The sequence below is a fragment of the Thamnophis sirtalis genome, unplaced genomic scaffold (assembly GCF_051295495.1).
Source record: "Thamnophis sirtalis isolate CommonGarterSnake01/CBP01778 unplaced genomic scaffold, rThaSir2_p1.2 scaffold_12, whole genome shotgun sequence".
In the NCBI taxonomy this organism is placed as follows: Eukaryota; Metazoa; Chordata; class Lepidosauria; order Squamata; family Natricidae; genus Thamnophis; species Thamnophis sirtalis.
In genome coordinates this window covers 48,862,102-48,882,858 of record NW_028261392.1, presented here as the reverse complement: position 1 = coordinate 48,882,858, position 20,757 = coordinate 48,862,102, and the positions used below count along the sequence as shown (strand labels likewise).

The following is a 20,757-nucleotide window of genomic DNA, read 5'->3' as shown; positions in this document are numbered from 1 at the left end:
CCGAAGCCTCCAGCAAGAGATGCCTGGGAATAACTTAACACCTTTTCAGCCTGTGCTTCTCAAAACAAAGCAGAGGCTGACACACTACGCATGTGCGGATTGGCTTATTCAACATTGGACTGAGGGGAGGGTTTTCTAACTGCTTTATCCTAACTGAATTGACCAGGAAACTGTAGATCCTGCTTCCTTTGTCCTGCAATCCCTTTCCTTCAATAAAAGGTTCCTTTTGAAATGTTAATGGTTTCAAGAGTTTTACTTTCTTGAAGGGAAAGTAGAGGCAGATCTAACATAAAGCAGGATCTGCAAAAGTGGTCAACCTGGAGAAGCTCTACTCACTCTACCAAGCCCTGTCTGATCAAAGTGGCAAGTACGGAGAGGAAGAATGCTGGGGTGAAACCTCTACCACCACCCAGCCAGATGCAATCTCTGTGTGCCCCATTGAAGCTGTTTTGGAGGACCCCACAACACTGAGATGGTCGATCAGAGTAGGGAAGAAAGACAGCTGGGGCGGAAGAATCAAAGGCATCACCCTTACTCGAGGCGACTGGCAGCCAGGCTGGAAATGCAAGCTGGAAGCCCTGTGGGACCAGGAGGAACTGGGCCAAGAGCTGACTGGGGACAATTGACTGAAAAGACATGTCATGCATTTTGTGATGGAGGCTTTTGAGAACCTAAGAGCCAGGGGGGAGCTAGACTGTTGCAAGAGAGGAGGCAAGGTGGCAGCAACAGCCGATGGAGTCAGAGCTGCCACCCTGTATCTGACAGCCACAGATCAGGCAGACGGGGCTGTGGGAGCAGTAGCCATCCCAGCAAACCCGCTCCGTGCAGCACCAGCTCCTGCGAACATCTCAGGCCAGCCAAGAGCACCACAGCTGGAAAGCAACCGTTCCCCTGGGAGTGAAGTATGATGGCGACCTGCAGCAGTTGGTTTTTTTTCTGGTGCATGTCCTCATGTACATGCAGGAATACAGACAGGATTTCCAAGGCATCTGAGTCAGAGTTGTCACCCTGGCCCTGAAAGGAGCGGCAATCTGGTGGATGGTGACCCTCCACAATGCTGATGCCCTAGAGCTACAGAACTTCACCTGTTTAATGATGGCTCTCCGCTGCCACTTTGAGGACCCCCTGGCAGATTGAAAAGCCTGTGTCCGCATAAGAACTCTGAAGCAGGCTGCCAGCCACATATACCAAGGAATTCTGAGACTTCGCCTGCCAAGTAGACTGGCTGGAAGACATCCTGATAAGCTGGTTCAAGGAGGGGCCTCTACTATGTCCGCCTAGCCCAAGGGACCCCAAACCGCCTCCATGACTGGTACATCCTGGCTGAAGAGGTAGAGATTGAACTGGCCAGAAACCAGTACCAAGTGGGGAGAACCTGGAAGAGATCACCAAACCAGGGGAAATGAGAACTGTTCAAGCCGCAAACTGCCCTCTTAGCATGACCATCTGCCTGTTTCAAGTGCAGGAAGGAAGGGCATTACAAAGCTGAATAGCGCTCAAAAACCCGAATGCCTATCAGATGAAAGCCACCCCTGCGGGAAAGACACTGAGAAGCGGAGAGGTCATGGTGTTTTGCTCCTTCGCAAAACCAGGGGAGGGAACTCTGGCCTCACCAGGAAAAGACCCGGGCTTGTTCCAAAGCGACCCCGAAGATGACCCGCTGGTTAGTGAACTGATCAAACCGGTCACACTGCCCCTAAGACTATTAATCTCCAGCTGGAAAAAGAGAGTAAGGCTCTCAGCCTTTCTGGACTCAGGATGCAAAGGTAAAGGTTCCCCTCGCACATATATGTTAGTCGTTCCTGACTCTAGAGAGCAGTGCTCATCTCCATTTCAAAACCGAAGAACCAGTGCTGTCCAAAGAAGTCTCCGTGGTCATGTGGCCAGCATGACTAAACGGCGAAGGAGCACGGAACTCTGTTACCTTCCCACCAAAGGTGGTTTCTATTTTTCTACTTGCATTTTTACATGCTTTCTAACTGCGAGGTCAGCAGGAGCTGGGACAAGTAGCGGGAACTCACTCCATTATGCGGCGCAAGGGATTTGAACTGCTGACCTTTCTGATCGACAAGCTCAGCATCTTAGCCACTGAGCCACCGCATCTCTGAACTCAGAGTGTACCCGGTGCTTAATAAGCCCGCCTGGTTGGGAAATTGGACATCCACCTACAGAAGCTAAAGACCCCCATCGCATTCTGCCAATTAGATGGGTCAGTTGCGCAGAGGAGCCAGCCACTTTTGCCACAGAGTCCTTGAAAATAGCCATGGGGACCCATGATGAGAGACTCACAGGCACCCGGAATGGAGTGGTCACTAGATCTGGGAGTCACCTTGCTGAAGAGATAAAACCCCAGAGTAAACTGGAAAGAGGGGACCCTAAGATTCCGGTGGAAAGTGAGTGGACCAGATGAATGAAAGGAGAAACTGGGGAAAAATCCAAATAAAGAAACAGCTGTGGCTGAGAGGACCGACCCAGCTCAGAGAATTCCCTGGAAATACAAGGAGGGCTCCGTTGAGCTCCCCCCGCCCCGACTGTATCACTAAGATTCTCCCAAGGGTCACGCTACTAAAACCCAAATGTACAGTATGTCCCCCAGGGAACTCGAGGAATTGCAAGCTTTCAGGTAAAATTACTCGGGTAAAAGATATGTCATAGTACTGTTAAAAGTGCAACACTGAAATAGCTTCTTTTGCCAATCTGATAAAAGCACCAAGGCTCTATGGGCACTGCTGGTAAAATCTTTTTAATTGATTTATTAAAAAATTCCAATGTAGCTCTGGGTTAATGAACTAATAATCAAGAAGCACTTGTGATGATTTCAGTTTCAGATCCCAAGAATAAAAGTTCAAAGCTACTCTGTTTTGTAACTTAGAACAACTATTCACCTGCCAAATGACTTAAAATGAAATGAAGCAATATTTAAACATACATGTCCTTGGATTTCTGTCATCTTTTCAGAATGCCAGTCCTTCTGCCTGCTGGCTGGATGATTAGACGTGTGAATAGCTTTTTGTATTGCCAAAAGATCCTGACTTTCGCTTCCAGGCATCTGTAACATGGAACAATATGTATTCATTAATTCCTGAGAACAAAAATTCTAAGTTATGTCTCATCTCCCACTTCTCTGATCAAAGCAATGCAAGTGAATCCATTATTGCTATGCCCTTTTAAGATCTCCATATTAATAATGTATTTATAGATGCCATGCATATTTTTATAACCTCAACCCTTAAGGCATTCACATGCTGTTAGTTAAATACTGCAAAAAAGAGACGGAGCAGTTAAGTGCAATGCTCTATTTCACCCTCATTTTCACGACATTCCATATTGCTTTTAAGATCATGAGCCATTTCCACAAAAACTATGTGTTTTGCTAAGGAAGAAATATAAACAGTCATCAATTACTTTTGCAGTACTTTTATAAGGAAGAGCATTTTCCCTTATCAAAGAAATAAGATTTAGTTAAAAACATATGTTTACTAATCAGAGAAACTGCTAAATAAGGCAGCATGCCAGTTTGAGAGAAAAACTTTGGCTGAATATATCTTCTGAACAGTTTAGTCGTCTAACAGGGAGTAGGCGATTACTGGCTAAGACTCCTTTCTCAGCAAATAAAATTTAGGATTAAAAATTGTTAATCCATTAAATATAGGGGGATTAATTTTATTTTCCCAACAACATATAATAAGATAATTGAATATAGAGAATATAAAAGCTTTCCAAAGTGTTCTATATCCAATGAAATTCAACCATGGCTAATACATTGTGTTTTCCTTTTATTTAGGTAAACCAAAGCAGTAAGGTTTACGTATAAATAAGAATATTCCATTTGAAAAAAATAATTGCATACTACTCACACTGATTATAAAAGAAGTTGTCTTTTATGTTTTATTAAATGTTCATTTCTAATCCTGATGATAATATTATTCATAATGTTGCATTTCTTTGAAATTTGGAGGAAAAAACTTCCAGGTTCCCTGAATTTGTAGAATTGGCTCAAGATACTTAATTTGCGTGAAGAGTATGATCCCATGAGAAAAATGTCTGTCTGTCTGTCTATCATATTACACACACACACACACACACACACACACACACACACACACGCTATAGTGGTAAGTAAAATAGATCTACTGTAGCAAGTTTTTTCAGTGCTACCATTTTTTAAAAGTTAATACCATAGGTAGAGTGACTACAGGATTCTTTTTCAAAGAAGAGCTATGCTTTAAATGATTCTTTGAAATAAAAAGTGGAAAAAGAGATTTCTTGATGCTTGGATTCTCCATCTTGGTAGATTCTGTCTGTAATATAAGATATAAAAACGAATTGCACAAATAATTCTAATTCAGAAGAGTTACTCATGTCTCTTATTTGTTGAATTATATACAAAAGCTTCAATGATCACAGATGTTTAATCTAACATTTTATAATTATGTCATGATAAGGCTAATTGCTCTGCTGAATAAGAAAAAGAAAGAAATAATCTAAGCTTAAATGCTCATACAATATGCTTTAAGAATGTGTCTAAAGGTAAATGTTTCCCTCGCACATATGTGCTAGTTGTTCCCGACTCTAGGGGGCCATGCTCATCTCTGTTTCAAAGCCGAAGAGCCAGCGCTGTCCGAAGATGTCTCCGTGGTCAAGAGGCCAGCATGAGTAAACGCTGAAGGTGCACAGTATGCTGTTACCTTTCCACCAAAGGTGGTCCCTATTTTTCTACTTGCATTTTTACATGTTTTTGAATTTCTAGGTTGGCAGAAGCTGGGACAAATAACGGTAGCTCACTCCGTTAGTAGCACTAGGAATTTGAACTGCCAAACTGCCAACCTTTCTGATCGACAAACTCAGCATCTTAGCCAAGAGCCACCGTGTCCCTTAAGAATGTGCCTATCAAATGTATATATTTAGTAAGTATAGAATACATTTCTTTGGGTGGTTTAAATTTTGTATATGAACTATGACTATAACTATTATCAAAACATTCCAAATTTTCATAAATAAGCAATTAAGTGTATATGTATCATTTTACTTCAACAAAATAGGTTTTGTATAATTTTTGTTAAAGGTTCAGCAAACTTGGAGAGAAACACAAAAACCCCACATACATGCAATTTAAAAAAATGTAGATTCATAAAACCATTATCTCAATGGAAATGCAAACTTAAAGCTATATTTTTCAAAAGGCTAATTAGAAAATAAAACTTATTAAATAGATAGGTCTTATGTAGGAATAAACACCAAGAATTTCAGAAAAATCTATGCAGTAACTAAATTATATAGGAACAAAACTAAGGAATCCTTAAATGATTTATCTGCTGACAATAAAAAATTCTGAAGTACTTCATCTCTAATTTCCAAGTCTTCATTGTAAATCAATATATTTAAAATAATAGATTAAAATGGTTCTTCTGCTTAGTATAATAATTGTTTATTATTTACTTATTATTTATCTATATCAATTTATAGAGACACCCATCTCAAAAATCACAATTCTTTCCTATCCCCTACATGGATGGAGAAAAGAGGAAGGGATATTAACATGAAGTAAACTGGTGGAAGGATCATAGAAATGTTTTCATTCTTAAATAATAGTTTAAATTTTCAAGGAGAGAGGCTCCTTGTTTCAAGAGGATAGTACATATTATTAAATTCATTCAAAATCCCAAAACTTTTCAGAATTTTATTCATTGCTACAGTATGCCATTTTTGTTTCTTAAATTCTTTATGACAATAAAGATAAGTTCCTCTCCCTTTAATTCCCAGTCTTATACTAATATATTTGAACCCTACATCAGTTAACCCAACCCATGTTTCTGATCAAGTGAGCTATAGCTCACGAAAACTAACATCTTGTAGTATCATTTCTTAGTTTTAAAAAGTGCTACCAGACTTTTGGGATATCGAGGTCTGTAAGTAACTAAAATTGAACAAATGACAGCAGTCGGTAGGCTGTACAGAGAGGTGAAATGGGGGGAAAGTGGCAAATACTTCCTTTACAACCACAAAGAGTTGTACACAGCAGTCAGCCTCATACTCTCCTCATTTGGCACTACAGAACTGTCAGAATCTACTTCCTATTTGCTTGGGAATGCCTCACAAATTCTGATTTGGCTTCTAGCTATTTACCAAGAAAATCATCTGACATCAATTGCTTCATTATTTATTTAATATTTAATTTTATTCATAGGAGGTCATAGAAATGTATTTCTCATGTTAGGAACTCAGCAAGTAGGATTGTCCAGAAATTTCACAATAATCTTCAAATCCTTTGTATTTGCCAAATCTGGTAGCTGATACCTCAATAAGGAAGTTCTTCCCTGCAGAAGACTAAAGTAGTCAAGCAAAATGTTACAGAAAACATGAGCTACTTACTGACTGAGATTTCTTCTTTTTCTTTTTTATTGCCCTGAAAAAACTTTGTTTTTCTTTTTCTTTTAGTTGTTCAGAATGAGTATCTTCAGGACTTTTCCTTAATGTGGAGGGAAAAAAACCCATAGATATATAGATATATAGATAGAGATAGAGAGAGATAGATAGATAGAGAGAGAGAGAGAGATAATAATAAACTTTAGCATAATGAATTACATACTGCACAATCTTATAGAAATGTAATACTCCCCATCAGCAATGGGACATTAAGCTGGGGACTTAGCAGAATATTGTTCGGGCCTGAGAATTCTCAACACTACATTTGCTGGGTTTCTGTGATGAATTCTACAAATTCTAATTGAAGACATTTGCACTGATCATCACTTGAGGATTTGTACAATCTGCATGATGTCTGAATTGAAAAAAAAATTGCATTAGAATTACCTACTAACTTGAATTTGAAAATACTTCATGCAGAACTGGCTTTCCAATTAAATTTTGTATACATATTATGGTGCCTAGAGCAATCATAATTTTTCTGATCTAGTTGTAGCAGCAAAGTATACTTACTTGAAGGAAGAAACCTATAGAATACATTTCAAATTGGGAGAGACAATGTTAAAATGCCAACTCAGTAGAGAGCTGGTGCAAAAGTTCTAAAAGAAAAATTAAACCCAGCCTGTCTCATCCTCTTTGCTTAAAGGAACAAACAGCAAATTAAATGTTATTATTTACTGTAATATATATTATTAGTGGGCTTCTCTTTTCTAATATACACAGACATCGTACTATTTCTCTTCAAGGCAAGAAATATTATGCCAACTTCAGAAAAGTAGGTAGTAGTGGGGAGGAGCCGAAGTTGTGACAACACGACATGCGATCTCAATGCTCTGAGATCACAGTCAATACTTTTGTCTCTGGGTGGTCCAAATGGACCTAAACCGTCCTGCAGAGATGGTGAACAGGAAGAATACATCTTGCTGATCACAGGGACATCGCAAAGTCTCTGATTGATCCAAGAGAAGCTCTTCAAGCCGGTGATAAAAAATCCAGACAAATGGCTGATGAAGTCAAAGCGGCTCCAAAATGGAAGGATAGGGAAAGAGAAAGTGTTTTCAGCTGGTGAGGAATTTTTACTGTTTTAAAAGTGACTGCCTATAAAAAAACCTTAAAATTAATTTAAATTGGAGAACAGAAGAAATAAGCGGTGGATTTAAATTTGTACTGGTTTTGAACAGTGGGTTATCTTACTTTTTAAATGCTATTTTTACGGATGGAATTTATGCAAGCCTTTTAAAATGAACAGATTAAGTTTCCTTCTTTTATTTTATTTTCTTTGACTATTCTCTGTAATCTATGGACTAAAACTCTCCTCTTTCATTACTGAGGGTGTTTTTCTAACTCATTTAAGAATCGGGCCTTTTTTAAACTTGAAATACAAAAAGATACAAAAAGAAACAAAGAAATGGTAACATTGTAATATTGTAACACTGCTACTTGGAGGCTAGAGGTTTGTGTATTGGAAATGAAATACTTTTTTCACTGATTATCCTGGCTTGGCACTTCAAGGACTCACAGCTTGTTTATAGAGAGTGATAAAAAGAAGAAGAAAAGCACACAGATATTCCTTTGAAGTAGATTTTTAACCAGAGAAAGGTGAACTATTATTGTGATGCTTAATTTTGTTAAAACCTTTTAAGCTAGAGCAGCAGTGTTTGTCAGTTGGAAATCATGGCGCAATTTCAACACCAGAAAGAAGTTTTAAATCTGCAAAAGATACTCTCAGAAATACAGAAATTATCAAATACAAGTGAGAAGATAGAGAAGAAGTTGGATTACTTAGTGCATTTAACAATAAAATATGATGGAGATGTTGAAGATGTTCATCAAATGGAAAAAGTGATGGTTAAAATCCAAAAAATTGAAGAGAAAAATGAATATAAAGAAATTAAAATTGCTGATATTTATGGTGATTGGTTTGTTTCTGAAAACAGAAAGAGTGGAATACTGAAAGAGGAATTAAATGGAGGGGAAACCTACCCAGATGGGAAGATACAGAAGAGGAAAAAATAAAAGAATTTATGGATTTAAAGAGAGAAATCTTATTAGCAATAGTTTTAATGAAACAGAAGAAGAGCATCGAAATTACATGAGAGATTTTATAAGCAAAGAGTTGCTAAGAGGAGTCCATACAAAGTTGATTAAGGAGATAATTAGAGGACTGATGCCACAAATGGCAGAAGATATGGCACTGTTTTGTTACTGGAAAGACACAGGTTGATAGATGGAAGAGTATAATTTAAAACTAACTAAACTTAGTGAAATTTAGTGATAATAGATATAGTTAAATAAATAATTGATAATGATAATAATATATACTATGTGTAGTGTTATGATAAGTAATAACTGGATATGAATATTGAATGGTACCCATGAAAGGAAGATTAGAAACTCTTTGAATTATATATAAAGGTTGATAATAATAAAAAAAGAATTAAGTTAGTTTCAGTTAAGTCTTGATTACTGGGGGGGGGGGAGAACAGAATGGATGGTGTGCAATTTTAACAACTGTATTTTTACCTTTAATTTTTAAATGCTTTTTATCCTGTCTGTAAGCCTCCCAGAGTCCCATGGGAGTGGGCTGCATACAAATTTTATTACATTTCAAATTTAAAATATGATGCAGGATATAGTTAAATAATGGAGGGATAATGATAATAATGTGTGTGTGTGTGTGTGTGTGTGTGTGTGTGTGTGTGTGTGTGTGTATGTATGTATGTATGTGTACAACATAAGGAAATGAGATGTAAATTGTAAACAGTGATTTGGAAAGAAGGATAGAAAACTTTGTTATTAAATATTATGGATGTTTAGCTAGAATAGGACATAAGGATTTAGTGTCATTGGAGGATTTTAGAAATAGTAAATGAAATGCCACTATGTGGTTATGTATTAAATCTTGGTATATTTTATGATGAAGGACGTTTAAACAACTATAGTCAAATGAAAATGGAGGTATGATGACGGTAACATGTATAAATATCTGAGTTAAAATACTTGAGTTAATATGAATTATGCTTGATGACTGGGGAAGAGATGCCCGAAAGTCTTTTGTAACCAACTGATACACTTTATACAGTATGTAAGATTTTATGTGTTGTGTTTGTTTTGAAAATAAATAAACTAACTTTTAAAAAGAAAAGAAAAGTAGGTAGTAGAAAGTAAAAGAAAACAGAGATCTGATATAAAAGTAAATAAAAGTAAATGAATACTACTCACTGCCAAGCTCTGTTCAGCTGGTTTGAACTTGACCTGGCAGAGGTAGCAGTCAATATTTTATTATCACATGTGGACTAAAGCTACTTTTTATAGTTAAGTCTATTGTCCCTATCTACCCACTTGGGCTGACTGTTTCTGCTTTTCCGCCACTCTTTTAATTGTTTCATGGTCACTTTGATTTATGTTTTCTATTGGGTGAAAATTTTCTTAATTGACATTTTAAGCATTTCATTTCAGATAACTTTCAACATATCTCCACACCACCCTGCTCTCCAGTTTCTATTTATGCCTTTTTGATTGCTTGGAATGATCAAGAACAGCTTCTCATCCTGATTCACAGATATTGGAATGAGAGATGACCTACTTTCTTCCTTTCACACTCCATTCCTGAAGGCTTCAAGACAAACTTGAGAAATCAAATATCTCACTCTTTTCCTCCAACAATGAACTGTCTCAAGACTGGTAGTCTGAAAGAAACAGATCTGTCCACAGGCTTCCCTTTCTAGTTGCCAAACCAGAATCAAAATTACTGATGACTATAGAAGCTTTTTGGTAAGGCAAGTCAGGTAGTTTGAATTTATGGGAGTTCTGCAAATGAAAATGGAGCTGGGCCATCTTGGATATTGATTATGACCTCCGAAACTTTATTGGCATTTGGGTAACATTTCCAAGACTTAAATATTCCTGCTGTACCCCTGTTCCTATCTCTGTGTGAGGAATCCAGAATGTGCTCCATTTCCAACTGCTCTTTCCCACCCACCAGGATGGGAGATAAGAGCACAGCAAGGTGTTCCTGAATCAACAGGGAGCAATGGAAAACTGGATATATCTTTATTTTCAAAAGCAGCAGCAAGCAAAAATTCACAAGGTAAAATTTGTGCAAGAATGGAGAACAATCCCATAAATCAACACATCATTTGTAAGAGGCTTGTAGTTATTCTTGGAATTTATGCTGAATTGCCTCAGGCTTCTTATAGAATCAAGACAGTCAGAAAAATAGAAGGGTACTATCCATGTGAGTGTCAAAAGAAAACAGCTGAATAGTGGTGTGAACAGAGTTTTTATAAGCAAATTTCACAAGTCATAAAAGTTTCAGCAATATTTTGCTATAAATTAACACAGTAGAGAATGTACTACTTAAAGATAGCAATGAGGACCCAGATAATTGGGGGCAATATGCTGATTCTGTAAACCACTTAGAGAGGACTGTAAAAAACTGTGAAGTGGCGTATAAGTCTAGGTGCTATTGCTATTAATAATTTCTATTTTTCTATCCCAGGGGGTCTGCAACCTTAAACTCAAAGAGCCATTTGGACCCATTTTCCACAGAAAAGAAAACACTGGGAGCAAGTGGGTGGGCGTGGCCAACTTGAGGTCACTCATTCCTACTCAGTCACATGACCCCCCCCCAACCATACCTATCCAGGTTTTGTGGCTTCTGGTGTTTTCTTTTCTGTGGGAAATGCATCTCCCTCTCTCTCTCTCCCTCCCTCTCTCTCTCTCTCTCTCTCTCTCTCCCTCCCTCCCTCCCTCCCCCTCCCTCTCTGTGTCTGTCTGTCTGTCTGTCTCCATATTCACGTGTCGAGTAACTAGGAGGAGAGGGCGAGGGATGGGGCCAGCCAATGGTAGGCTCACCCAACAGGGTGCCACAGCAGAGGGACGAAAGAGCTGCATGCGGATCTGGAGCCCTGGGTTGCCAAGACATGTCCTATCCCACTCTATATGAAAAGCTGAAAGCAGTTGAAACTTAATAATCAATAGTTTAAACAATACACACAATAACTTGCTATGAACTGTGGCCATTTGCTGCAGATCTGGTGACTAAAATGTCTGTAGATCCAGAAAATCTGTTGAATGAGGAAACAGGCCATCTCAGGAGTAGAGGTCACGACAGAGAAGTGTGCCAACTTAGAGAACTGAACAACAATGACTAAAATAACAGTGAGATTTTAATAAGAGATAAATTACTTAGAAAATCCAAGGAAAATGTACAAGACCCCTATGTGCCAGAGAGAAGCTGCAGGAAATCAGTGCTATTTTGAGGCTTCACACAGGTATTGTTTGATGAGTCATACATTTTGATATGTGCTCTGATTAGAAGTCAAAGGAATTGTTAAATTTCTCAACTGCCAATCTAATTGGTTATCATCCCTGAATTACAAAATCTCCTCCCCCAAGAAATGAACATATTCTTTTGTCAAGCCCCATGTAGCTGGCAAACTAAGAAAGCAAGAACTGTTCAGATTTTAGGAAATCATCTTTAATAATATTTCAGAAAAAAAGCAGAATATTTAAAACCTTAATCCTTATGTGCTTAGGATGTAAGAAATAGGACATTAAAATGAAAGAAATATTGTGCCCAGCTGATTTTATATCAGAGGTCTGAGGATATCCCAGATTTTGAAAATCTAGTGCATGACTTCCAGAAGATAATTCTAGGACTGGAAAGTATCATTAATAGTAAAAAGGTTTGCTAAAAATGTCATAATTTCATTTGATGATCAAAGCTTGTAAAACCAGAATGCCTAGAGTAGGAGGCTGCCCAGAAATTGCAGGACTATTGATAAAAATAGTATCATCAACATAATCGGCAACATCCGATGAGGGATATGGCGCAAGAAGAATGTGTGTATGTGTGTGTCACATGGCTGCTCATCTTGTGATACACAAATCTAGAAGTTTAACAGCGATAATAAAAACACAACAATAAAAACCATTCAACAAGAAACCAAAAAAATGATTTCTGGAAGGTTTAAGAAGGAAAAAGAATAAATGTTGATCTCATCATGGTCCCAATGAATATGTAGAGTGTAAACCTCAAGTCAATCCACTCTGGAATCATTAAAAAAATGCAAGGTGGGGGGGGTTTGATAAATTTGGATTTGGTGATGTGTAGATGCATTGTTTACATGTGTTCTGAACTGGCCATCAATTACATTTCTATTAAGTTTGGAAGGTAGACAGGTTTAAAGGTACAACTGATCTGCATGAAACAGGAAACTCAATAAAATTAACAGAATCTATTAAACCCAGTTGGTAATTTCTGATTCCAGTCAAATTTTCAGTGTGACTACTGGATGAATTAATCATCTTAAATGAATCAATTATTTAAGAAATTAGGAAATGTTAATTTGTTTCTATATTAACTTTTCTACTTCTATATAAACTAACTCTGGTTTATCTTTTATAAAGAACCTTACTTACCAGGAATCAAAAGCAGTTTGTCTCTTTGAATGGCTTGTTACATTACTGCTTTCTGCAGGCAATGCAGGTATTCTGTTTGAGGCACTATTGTCTAGAAATGTTCCTTCTGGGCGTGGAGATGGGACTATAAGGAGAAATGTAAGATTACACTGTATACATTTTCAATTATTTCTCTTTAAAAGCACAATAAAATGGCGCATATTCATGCTTGGCAGAAGATTATATAGTTTACTCAACATGTGATATTGAAATGTGTTTCTGTTTATTTCAATGTTGGATTATGAATCATAATATTCTATCAGTGTTGAGAAAAGAACAAAGATTTAAAAGAAATTTGATTTCTGTAGTGTAGTAGAGGAGCTTTTAGTACATTAAGTTATCTTAGTGTCTTCAGTTGGAAGAAGATTATAGCAATTCATGTTCTGATAATTTTTGGTTTCAATCCATATATAACGTATTGTACGCATAGATATCAATGAAGATGATCTGGTTGCTGAATATGCTTTAACCAGAATGAAGAATTATTTATTTTAATCTTATTCATCTCAGATTTGAACGCTTACAAACTAACTTTCTTTTAAAACCGAAGAAAGTTTTCTAGAAAATTAATAATCATTGCTTTGCCCTGTGAAATTATTCCCAGAGAAAGAAAAATGACTGTAACCATTATTATTTTTTAAATGCCTATAAAACCTGAATTTATCCAAATACAAAAGAATCACAAATGAGAAGGCAAGAAGATTATTCCTAATGTATCGGATTTTTCTGCAGAAAAATAATAAAACCAGTTGCTGATTATATTTATAGCAATAGTACTTAGACTTATATACTACAGCACACACTAAATGCTGTAAATATTGCACCCAACAATCTGGATTCTAATTTTACCAACTTTGGAATGATGGAAGGTTGAATCAACCTTGAGCCTGTCAGGATCGAACTGCTGGCTGTGGGCAGTGTGCCTGCAATACTGCATTCTAACCACTGCATACTTTGTATTTATTTTCTAGTGACCATAATTTTTAGCCCAAGATCAATAAGGCCCAATCATCATATGTATTAAGAATTTGAAATATCATATCCACAGGAAATTGTTAGATGGCATCAAAATTAGATTAAATGTTTGTCAATATGCAAAACTAGAAAACAAATCATTTTAACAATTCAGTCCTTCTACAATATCATGCCATAATGATAGATGCATTTGTGGCTGAAAGTGAAGGTTTAGCAAAAATTATTATGTACCAGTGTCCTGCGGTCTTTATGTTGTAGATCAGAGATGTCAAACTCAAGGCCTGTGGGCCAGATCTGGCCCATGGGGTGCTTAGATATGGCCCGTGGGGCCATCCTGGAAACAGCAAAGGACGGGCCGTGGTGCCTCAGACAACAAAAATGGTGCTCGGCCCTCCCAATCTCTGTTTTCACTGGCAGAGTGTTGCAGGAGGCTATCGCAGCAGAAAAAGACCGTTGGCTTACTTGAACGGTCGTTCTCTGGGCGCTGGGGGAGAGTCCAAGCATGGGTTAACACAGTCTATCTGCCCTATGACTATCTTTTTTCTTTGACCACGCCTCCCCTTTGCCTCTATTATCTCAGTTTAAAAACGAAGAACACTCCGTTAAGGACGCCTCCACAGATCCTTGATATCACCTTGAAGGTAATCCCGATTCTGGGCAGGTTTGGACTCTCCCGCAGTGCCCAGAGAACGTTCAGGTAAGCCAACGGTCTTTCTCCTAGGGGCTGCTTGGAGAGTCCAAGCATGGGACATACCCAAGCTATGATGTCCCCGGGGTGGAAAGAACTGTTAGAGTATGAAGCTTCCGCAACCCTCTGCAATATTCTTCGCCCCAAGGAGGCTTCGGCCGAGGCAAAGTTGTCTATCTTATAGTTACGAATGAAGGCTGTGGGAGATGCCCACGTGGCTGCCCTACAGATGTCAATGATCGACGCCTGGGTGGCCCACGCCGCAGATGTGGCTGCACTTCTCGTAGAATGAGCAGTCACCCAGCCCGGAACCAGTTTGGCTTGAGTCTCGTACGCCAGTTTAATAGCGGCCCGCAGCCAACGTCCGATGGTGTGCGATGATGCTTTTTGTTCTTGCAACCCAGGATGAAAGGAAACAAATAACACTTCTGAGCGTCTGAAGTCTTTGGTCCTCTTGACGTAGATGCGAACAGCACGTCTTACGTCCAACTTGTGCCACTCCCTTTCCTTGGGATGTGACGAATTGGGACAGAAGTTAGGAAGGATCACTTCCTGCAATCTGTGAAAGAGTGAATTGACTTTAGGTACAAACGTAGGGTCAAGCCTTAATATGATCCTATCCGGGTATATAATGCACAAGTCCTCCCTGACCGAGAGGGCCGCAAGCTCTGACACCCTCCTAGCTGAGGTGATCGCAACCAAGAAGGCTGTTTTGATGGTCAGATGTCGAAGAGATGTAGACCGGAGTGGCTCGAACGGAGCCCCCATCAGCACACGAAAGACAAGCGGTAAGTTCCATGATGGGTATCAATGCACCGTAGGAGGCCTGATGTTCGACGCACCTTTCAGGAAGCTCTTCACCTGAGGGTGCTGGCTTAAGGTGCAGAAGGAACCCCTGGAGACAACGGTGGACAGGGCTGCTACCTGATGGCACAAGGTGTTGGGTGCCAGGCCCTTATCCAACCCATCTTGCAGAAAGTCTAGCACCTGCGGAACAGACGCCTCTGTGTCTCGCAATCCTTTGTCTTGACACCATGTAGAGAATGCCCTCCAGGTGGCCTCTTATATTCTGTTCGTTAAAGGTCTCCTGGACCCCTGAATGGTCTGGATGACCTTGTCAGAAAATTTCTGTTTCCTCAGGAGGTCCCCCTCAAGTGCCAGACAGCTAGTTGCAGCCACTGGGGCTCTGGGTGAGTTATCGCCCCCTGGCTGAGGGAGATGGTCTCTTGAGGAATCCTCCAATGCCTTTGTACGGAGAGACTGACAAGGTCCGCGTACCAGGACCTCCTGGGTCAATGGGGTGCCACAAGCAAGAGTTCTGCCTCCTCCTCCAGGAACTTGGCCACAACCTGAGGGATGAGCGGAAGCGGGGGAAATGCATACAGGAGCCGGGGAGGCCAGTTGCATCTCAGGGCATTGGTCCCCTCTGCCCCTGGAGACAGGTAACGGGAGTAGAACCTCGGCAGGTGGGTGTTGAGGCGGGTAGCAAAGAGGTCGACCTGTGGTTCGCCGAACCTCCGCACAACCTGATGGAATATGTCCGGGTGCAACTGCCACTCCGAATGGTCTATCGATGGCCGGCTCAACCAATCCGCCTCCAGGTTGCTGGTCCCAGAAACGTGGTCTGCCTTGATGGAGAGCAGATGACGTTTCGCCCATCTGCCCAGAGCCTCCACCTCCGTCATCAGTGATCTGGAGTGTGTGCCGCTCTCTCTGTTGATGTGGGCCTTTGTTGCTACGTTGTCGGTGAGCAACAGAACGTGCTGCCCTGCAACTTGGGAGAAGAACTGACGTAGAGCGAGCTGGGCTGCCCGGAGCTCCAGCCAGTTGATGCTGCGGGCGGACTCCCTCTGGTTCCACAGTCCCTGGGCCAGATGGCCCTGGCAATGTGCTCCCCACCCTTGTAGGCCGGCGTCGGAGGTTACAATGATCCTTTCGGGTTCTTTGAACAGACACCATCTTTTCACTGCTTTTGACCTCCACCAGGCTAGGGAGTAAGTCACCTTTGGAGGAACATGGACACGCCTGTGGGAATTGTTGTCCTTCGCTCTTTGCATGGGTAGGAGGAACCATTGTAGTTCCCTGGCACGAAGACGAGCCCAAGGAACCACTTTCAGGCATGAGATCATCACACACAGTAGTTGGGATAACTGGACAATCTGCACTGACCTGGATGTGCAGCAAACTCGCACCTTGTCCCTGAGAGTTCTCAGGCGCTCCGGGGACAGGAAAACTTGACAAGAGTTCGAGTCCAGAATGACGCCCAGGTGTTGTATGTGCGTGGTCGGCTTCATGTGGCTCTTCTTCAGGTTTACCGAAAAGCTGTGCTGTTGGAGAGTCCTGATGGTAGTCTGGACATCCCGCCGCGCCTGGGCCTGGCTGGAGGAGTGAATAATGATGTCGTCATGATAACACTCCAGGTGGATGGGACGGTTCCGGAGGTGAGCCGCTACTACAGCCAGTAGTTTGGTAAATGTCCTGGGTGCGGAAGAGAGTCCAAAGGGAAGAGCACGGTATTGATAGTGTTCCCCCTCGAAGAAGAACATCAGGAACTTCCTGTGAGTCGCATGTATGGGCACGTGGAGGTAAGCCTCCTTCAGATCTATCGAGGTTAGAAGGTCCCCCCGCCTCACACAATCCAAGATGGAATGGAGGGATTGCATTTTGAACCGCCTGTATGCCAGATGGATGTTTAGGCACTTCAGGTCCAGTATGGCCCTCCACCCCCCGGACGCCTTGGGCACCAGAAACAAGATGGAGCTCCCTGGGTACTGGTTCTATGGCCCTTATTTGTATGAGATGACGGATCTCCGCCTGCATGAGCTCCCTTTTCAGGGAACTCCTGGGCGAGGGACAACAGATGAAGGTCCGTTGGGGAAGGGATAGGAACTCCAGCCGGAGGCCCGTCTGGACCGTGCTCAACACCCACTTGTCGGTGGTTATCTCCCCCCACCTGTCTGCGTAGAATTGCAGCCGACCTATGGAGGGATCCCTGTGGTGGTCACTTTCTGCGGCGGAAGTTCCTGGAATTAGAACCACCACGAAAGGGCTTTCGAAAGGAGTGTTGGTGTTGTTGCCTACCACGCAACCCGAAGGACCCCCTGTCCTGTGCCCTATCGCCCTGCTGGGAGTAGGGTCTGGTATACGAAGAGGAGGTGGAAGACTGGGCATTGTTCTGGGGCCGAAAGGACTGCCTCCGAAAGGAGCCAGGCCCTTTGCGATCCGACTTCTTAAGAGTCACAGGTAAGATCTTACTTTTGTCTTTTGTTTCTATAGTGAATTTGTCTAATGCCTCCCCAAACAAGAGGCCCCCCTTGAAGGGGGCAGAGGCCAGCTTCCACTTGGCCTTCATCTCTGTCTGCCAATGGCAGAGCCAGAGCAAGCGGCGAGAGATCACATTGGAAGCTAGCGCTCTGGACACAAATTTGGCTGCGTTCAGAGAGGCATCAGCAGAGTACTCGACCGCGGTGATAATCTTAGTGAGGTTATGTCTCCACTGTGACCTCTGGGAGGGGGGTTTCGCCCTCAGCTGCCTCAACCAGAGGAGCGAGGAACAGATGAAAAATGATGCAGAGGTGGAAGCCCTAATAGTCCAGGCAGCCACCTGGTGGGTCTTCAGACACGCCTTCTCTGATTTTTTGTCCTCTGCCTTGAGACCCTCCAAGAGGTCCGCCGGCAGATTCGAGTTAGAAGTAAAGGAGACCACCGGAGCATCCACCACTGGAAGCTTCAGGGCCTCCTCCATCCTATTCTCTACAGCGTAGAGAGTCTTGTCCCCCCCACTGGGGTTTGTCAGGGTCCCAGGTTGAATCCACTGCCTCTGAACCACATCCATGAAAAGGTCCGGGACCGGGATGGATTCTTGGGCCGAGGGTGGTTCCTTAAACAGGCCCTCCTTGTGATCCTTAGTGGAAGATGCCCCTGTAGCTGAACCCTTGGGAATAGAACCCAACTCAGTGGAGGCCTTCACTTTATGAGGAATTGATTTAAAGAGGGAAGGCTTAAAGAGGCCGGTGAATGCTGGCTTATCAGGGGAAAGGTCCTCGTCCTCAGACAGTTTGAAATCCTCTACCTCCCCTTCCTCTAGGGCGGACTCCTCCGTAGCGACTGAGCTGCTAGGAGATGCCGGGGCCTGTTCAGCCACCTGCTTGGGGCCTGCTTTCTTGGAGGCCACTGCCTTACTGTTACTTTTCTGCTTCATGCCCTCCGCAATTCCTTGAGAGATGGCAAGAGTTATAATCTCCCTCATCTCAGCGGAGAGGCCTGATCTTTTACTCTTCCTGTGACGAGCTCTGCTGGAGGCTCTTCGGCCAACGCTACCTTCAGAGTGGGACCCCACCTCCGAGGGAGGAATGCCCTGGAAAGGGTCCAGTTCCTCCCTCAATGAGGAGCTTGGAGAGTCGGGGTATCCCCAAGAGGCCTCAGGTGACGAATCTCTGGAGAGACTACCTTCAGATGAAGGAAGGGGAGCTGTTCTGTGGAGGGGAGACAGGGCCCACATCCACCCTCTGGTCAGGGACTGGCTCAGGGATCTCCCTGTGCTCCGGGGAAGGGCCTTGTCCCCTTGATCTGGGGGAACCCACCCCCGCTTTGTGCTGCTTTGCACTGTCCCTCTTATTGCTCCCTGAGGGTCCCACGGGGCCTGTACTAGATGATCCCTTTCCCCCTTTGCTCCCTTTGGGTGGGGCCTCCACCCTGCTTCTTTTGGCTGGGGGCCCTGATTGTGCCTCCTGGCCCGCCGAACCTCCATCTGGCATGGTGGCTCAGTAGTGGGGTTGTGGAGTAAGGGACTGGACCAATAGCCCAGGAAAGGACACAAGCCTGCCGGCAACAAATGTCCTCAGATCTGAACGAGGAGAGGGAAGCCCTGGAGACAATACCCTTCCTCCGGCCATGTGTCGCTGTCGGGTGGCTCTCTGCGGGAGTCGAGGCCTGCTGGCGCCCCAGACAAGGCCTCGATGTCCTGGCGGCTAGCTGCTGGTGAATCAAACTGCTGCGCGTAAGGCTGAAGCTCACGCCTCGTTGTGGCTACCGCTGTCTGGTGGCTCTTGCTAACGCTGCCTAACCGATCGCCGCTGCGCTCCGCAATCTGGCTGATCAGATTGGCGCTGTCTCCCTTACTGTCACACGTGGCCCCAACTGCCACAAAATGGCCACAGCTGCGCGCGCCGCCGTCGCCCTTGTTGCCGGGTGAAAAGTGCATGAAGATAGCCCAAAATGGCCACCGCAACTGCCGGGCAATCTAGGGAGCCGCCGCAACCGCCGGAGCTCCGAGGAGACTCGGCCGTGCTTCTCAATGCGCTTGCAGCTGGGAGAGGAGATGGTAACAGAGACCTCCCCCCAGTTCCCCTTCCTTTTGCTGGCCTCCGCCGGACGAAAGACTCACGGGGCGCCTTGTTTGTTTGCAGCCGAGGTAGCAAGCTGGCGATCTAACAGCTCCGTGACTGAGAGGAGATCACTCAGTTCCAAACCTTTCCTGGTGGTCGTAGGATGGCAAACAAATACACTTAAAAACTCAATTACAATGGAAAGCTGAGTCTATCTGCACTAAGACCAAGGAGTTCTCCAAGTTCACGTCCAATCGGGCGGACTGAGTTTTTAAACTGAGATAATAGAGGCAAAGGGAGGCGTGGTCAAAGAAAAAATATACTCAGTCCTAGGGCAGATAGACTGTGTTAACCCATGCTTGGACTCTCCAAGCAGCGCCTAGGAGAATGGAGCTTGGGAGCCCGTTTTCGCTGGCAGAGCACTCAGGCGACCACAGGTTCCCACAAGTAATGCCAAGCTGGCCATGCCCACCCTGGACCCCCAACCCTGATGGGGCCCTCAGTGAAATAGAGTTTGATACCCCTATTGTAGATTATATCTTTTCCCCCTTTAATTGCAATTTTATATTCAGAATTTCATACCCTTAAGGATAAAAATGCAGTAAGTGGAATTAAGAAATTTTAGATAGTGACCCAAATCACATAATTAAACTGAGCCTTAATTATTCTAAGTCTCAGTCATAGGCTGGCCAGTCCTTCTAATACAGTAGACTTTTTAAGGTTTATAAAGTTCAAGCAATCCTTCAAGCAATTATGATTAAGACACAATTAGCCTAATGGTCTTGCCCTTTCACATGTTAACAAAGCCAAAACTTATTTGCTGAAAAAGATTGTTATTTTGCTGCCCCCCTGTCCTTTAGTATACAGCCAAATTTA

General features: G+C 42.6%; 1 protein-coding gene across 3 annotated transcripts in view; it reads right to left on the bottom strand.

Annotated features, from left to right (window-relative positions):
* CDKL5 (cyclin dependent kinase like 5) overlaps positions 1 to 20,757 on the bottom strand; it is a 78,326-nt gene that overhangs the window by 6,961 nt on the left and 50,608 nt on the right. For 2 of the 3 annotated variants that reach the window (XM_087726346.1, XM_087726347.1), the window contains exons 14-17: positions 12,853 to 12,976; positions 6,373 to 6,469; positions 4,179 to 4,301; positions 2,930 to 3,049 (exon numbers count right to left, since the gene is read on the bottom strand). In XM_087726346.1, the coding sequence (XP_087582472.1) occupies positions 2,930 to 3,049; positions 4,179 to 4,301; positions 6,373 to 6,469; positions 12,853 to 12,976 (464 nt within the window). The remainder of the gene's footprint in view (positions 1 to 2,929; positions 3,050 to 4,178; positions 4,302 to 6,372; positions 6,470 to 12,852; positions 12,977 to 20,757) is intronic. The other variant, XM_087726348.1, reaches the window with a different exon arrangement.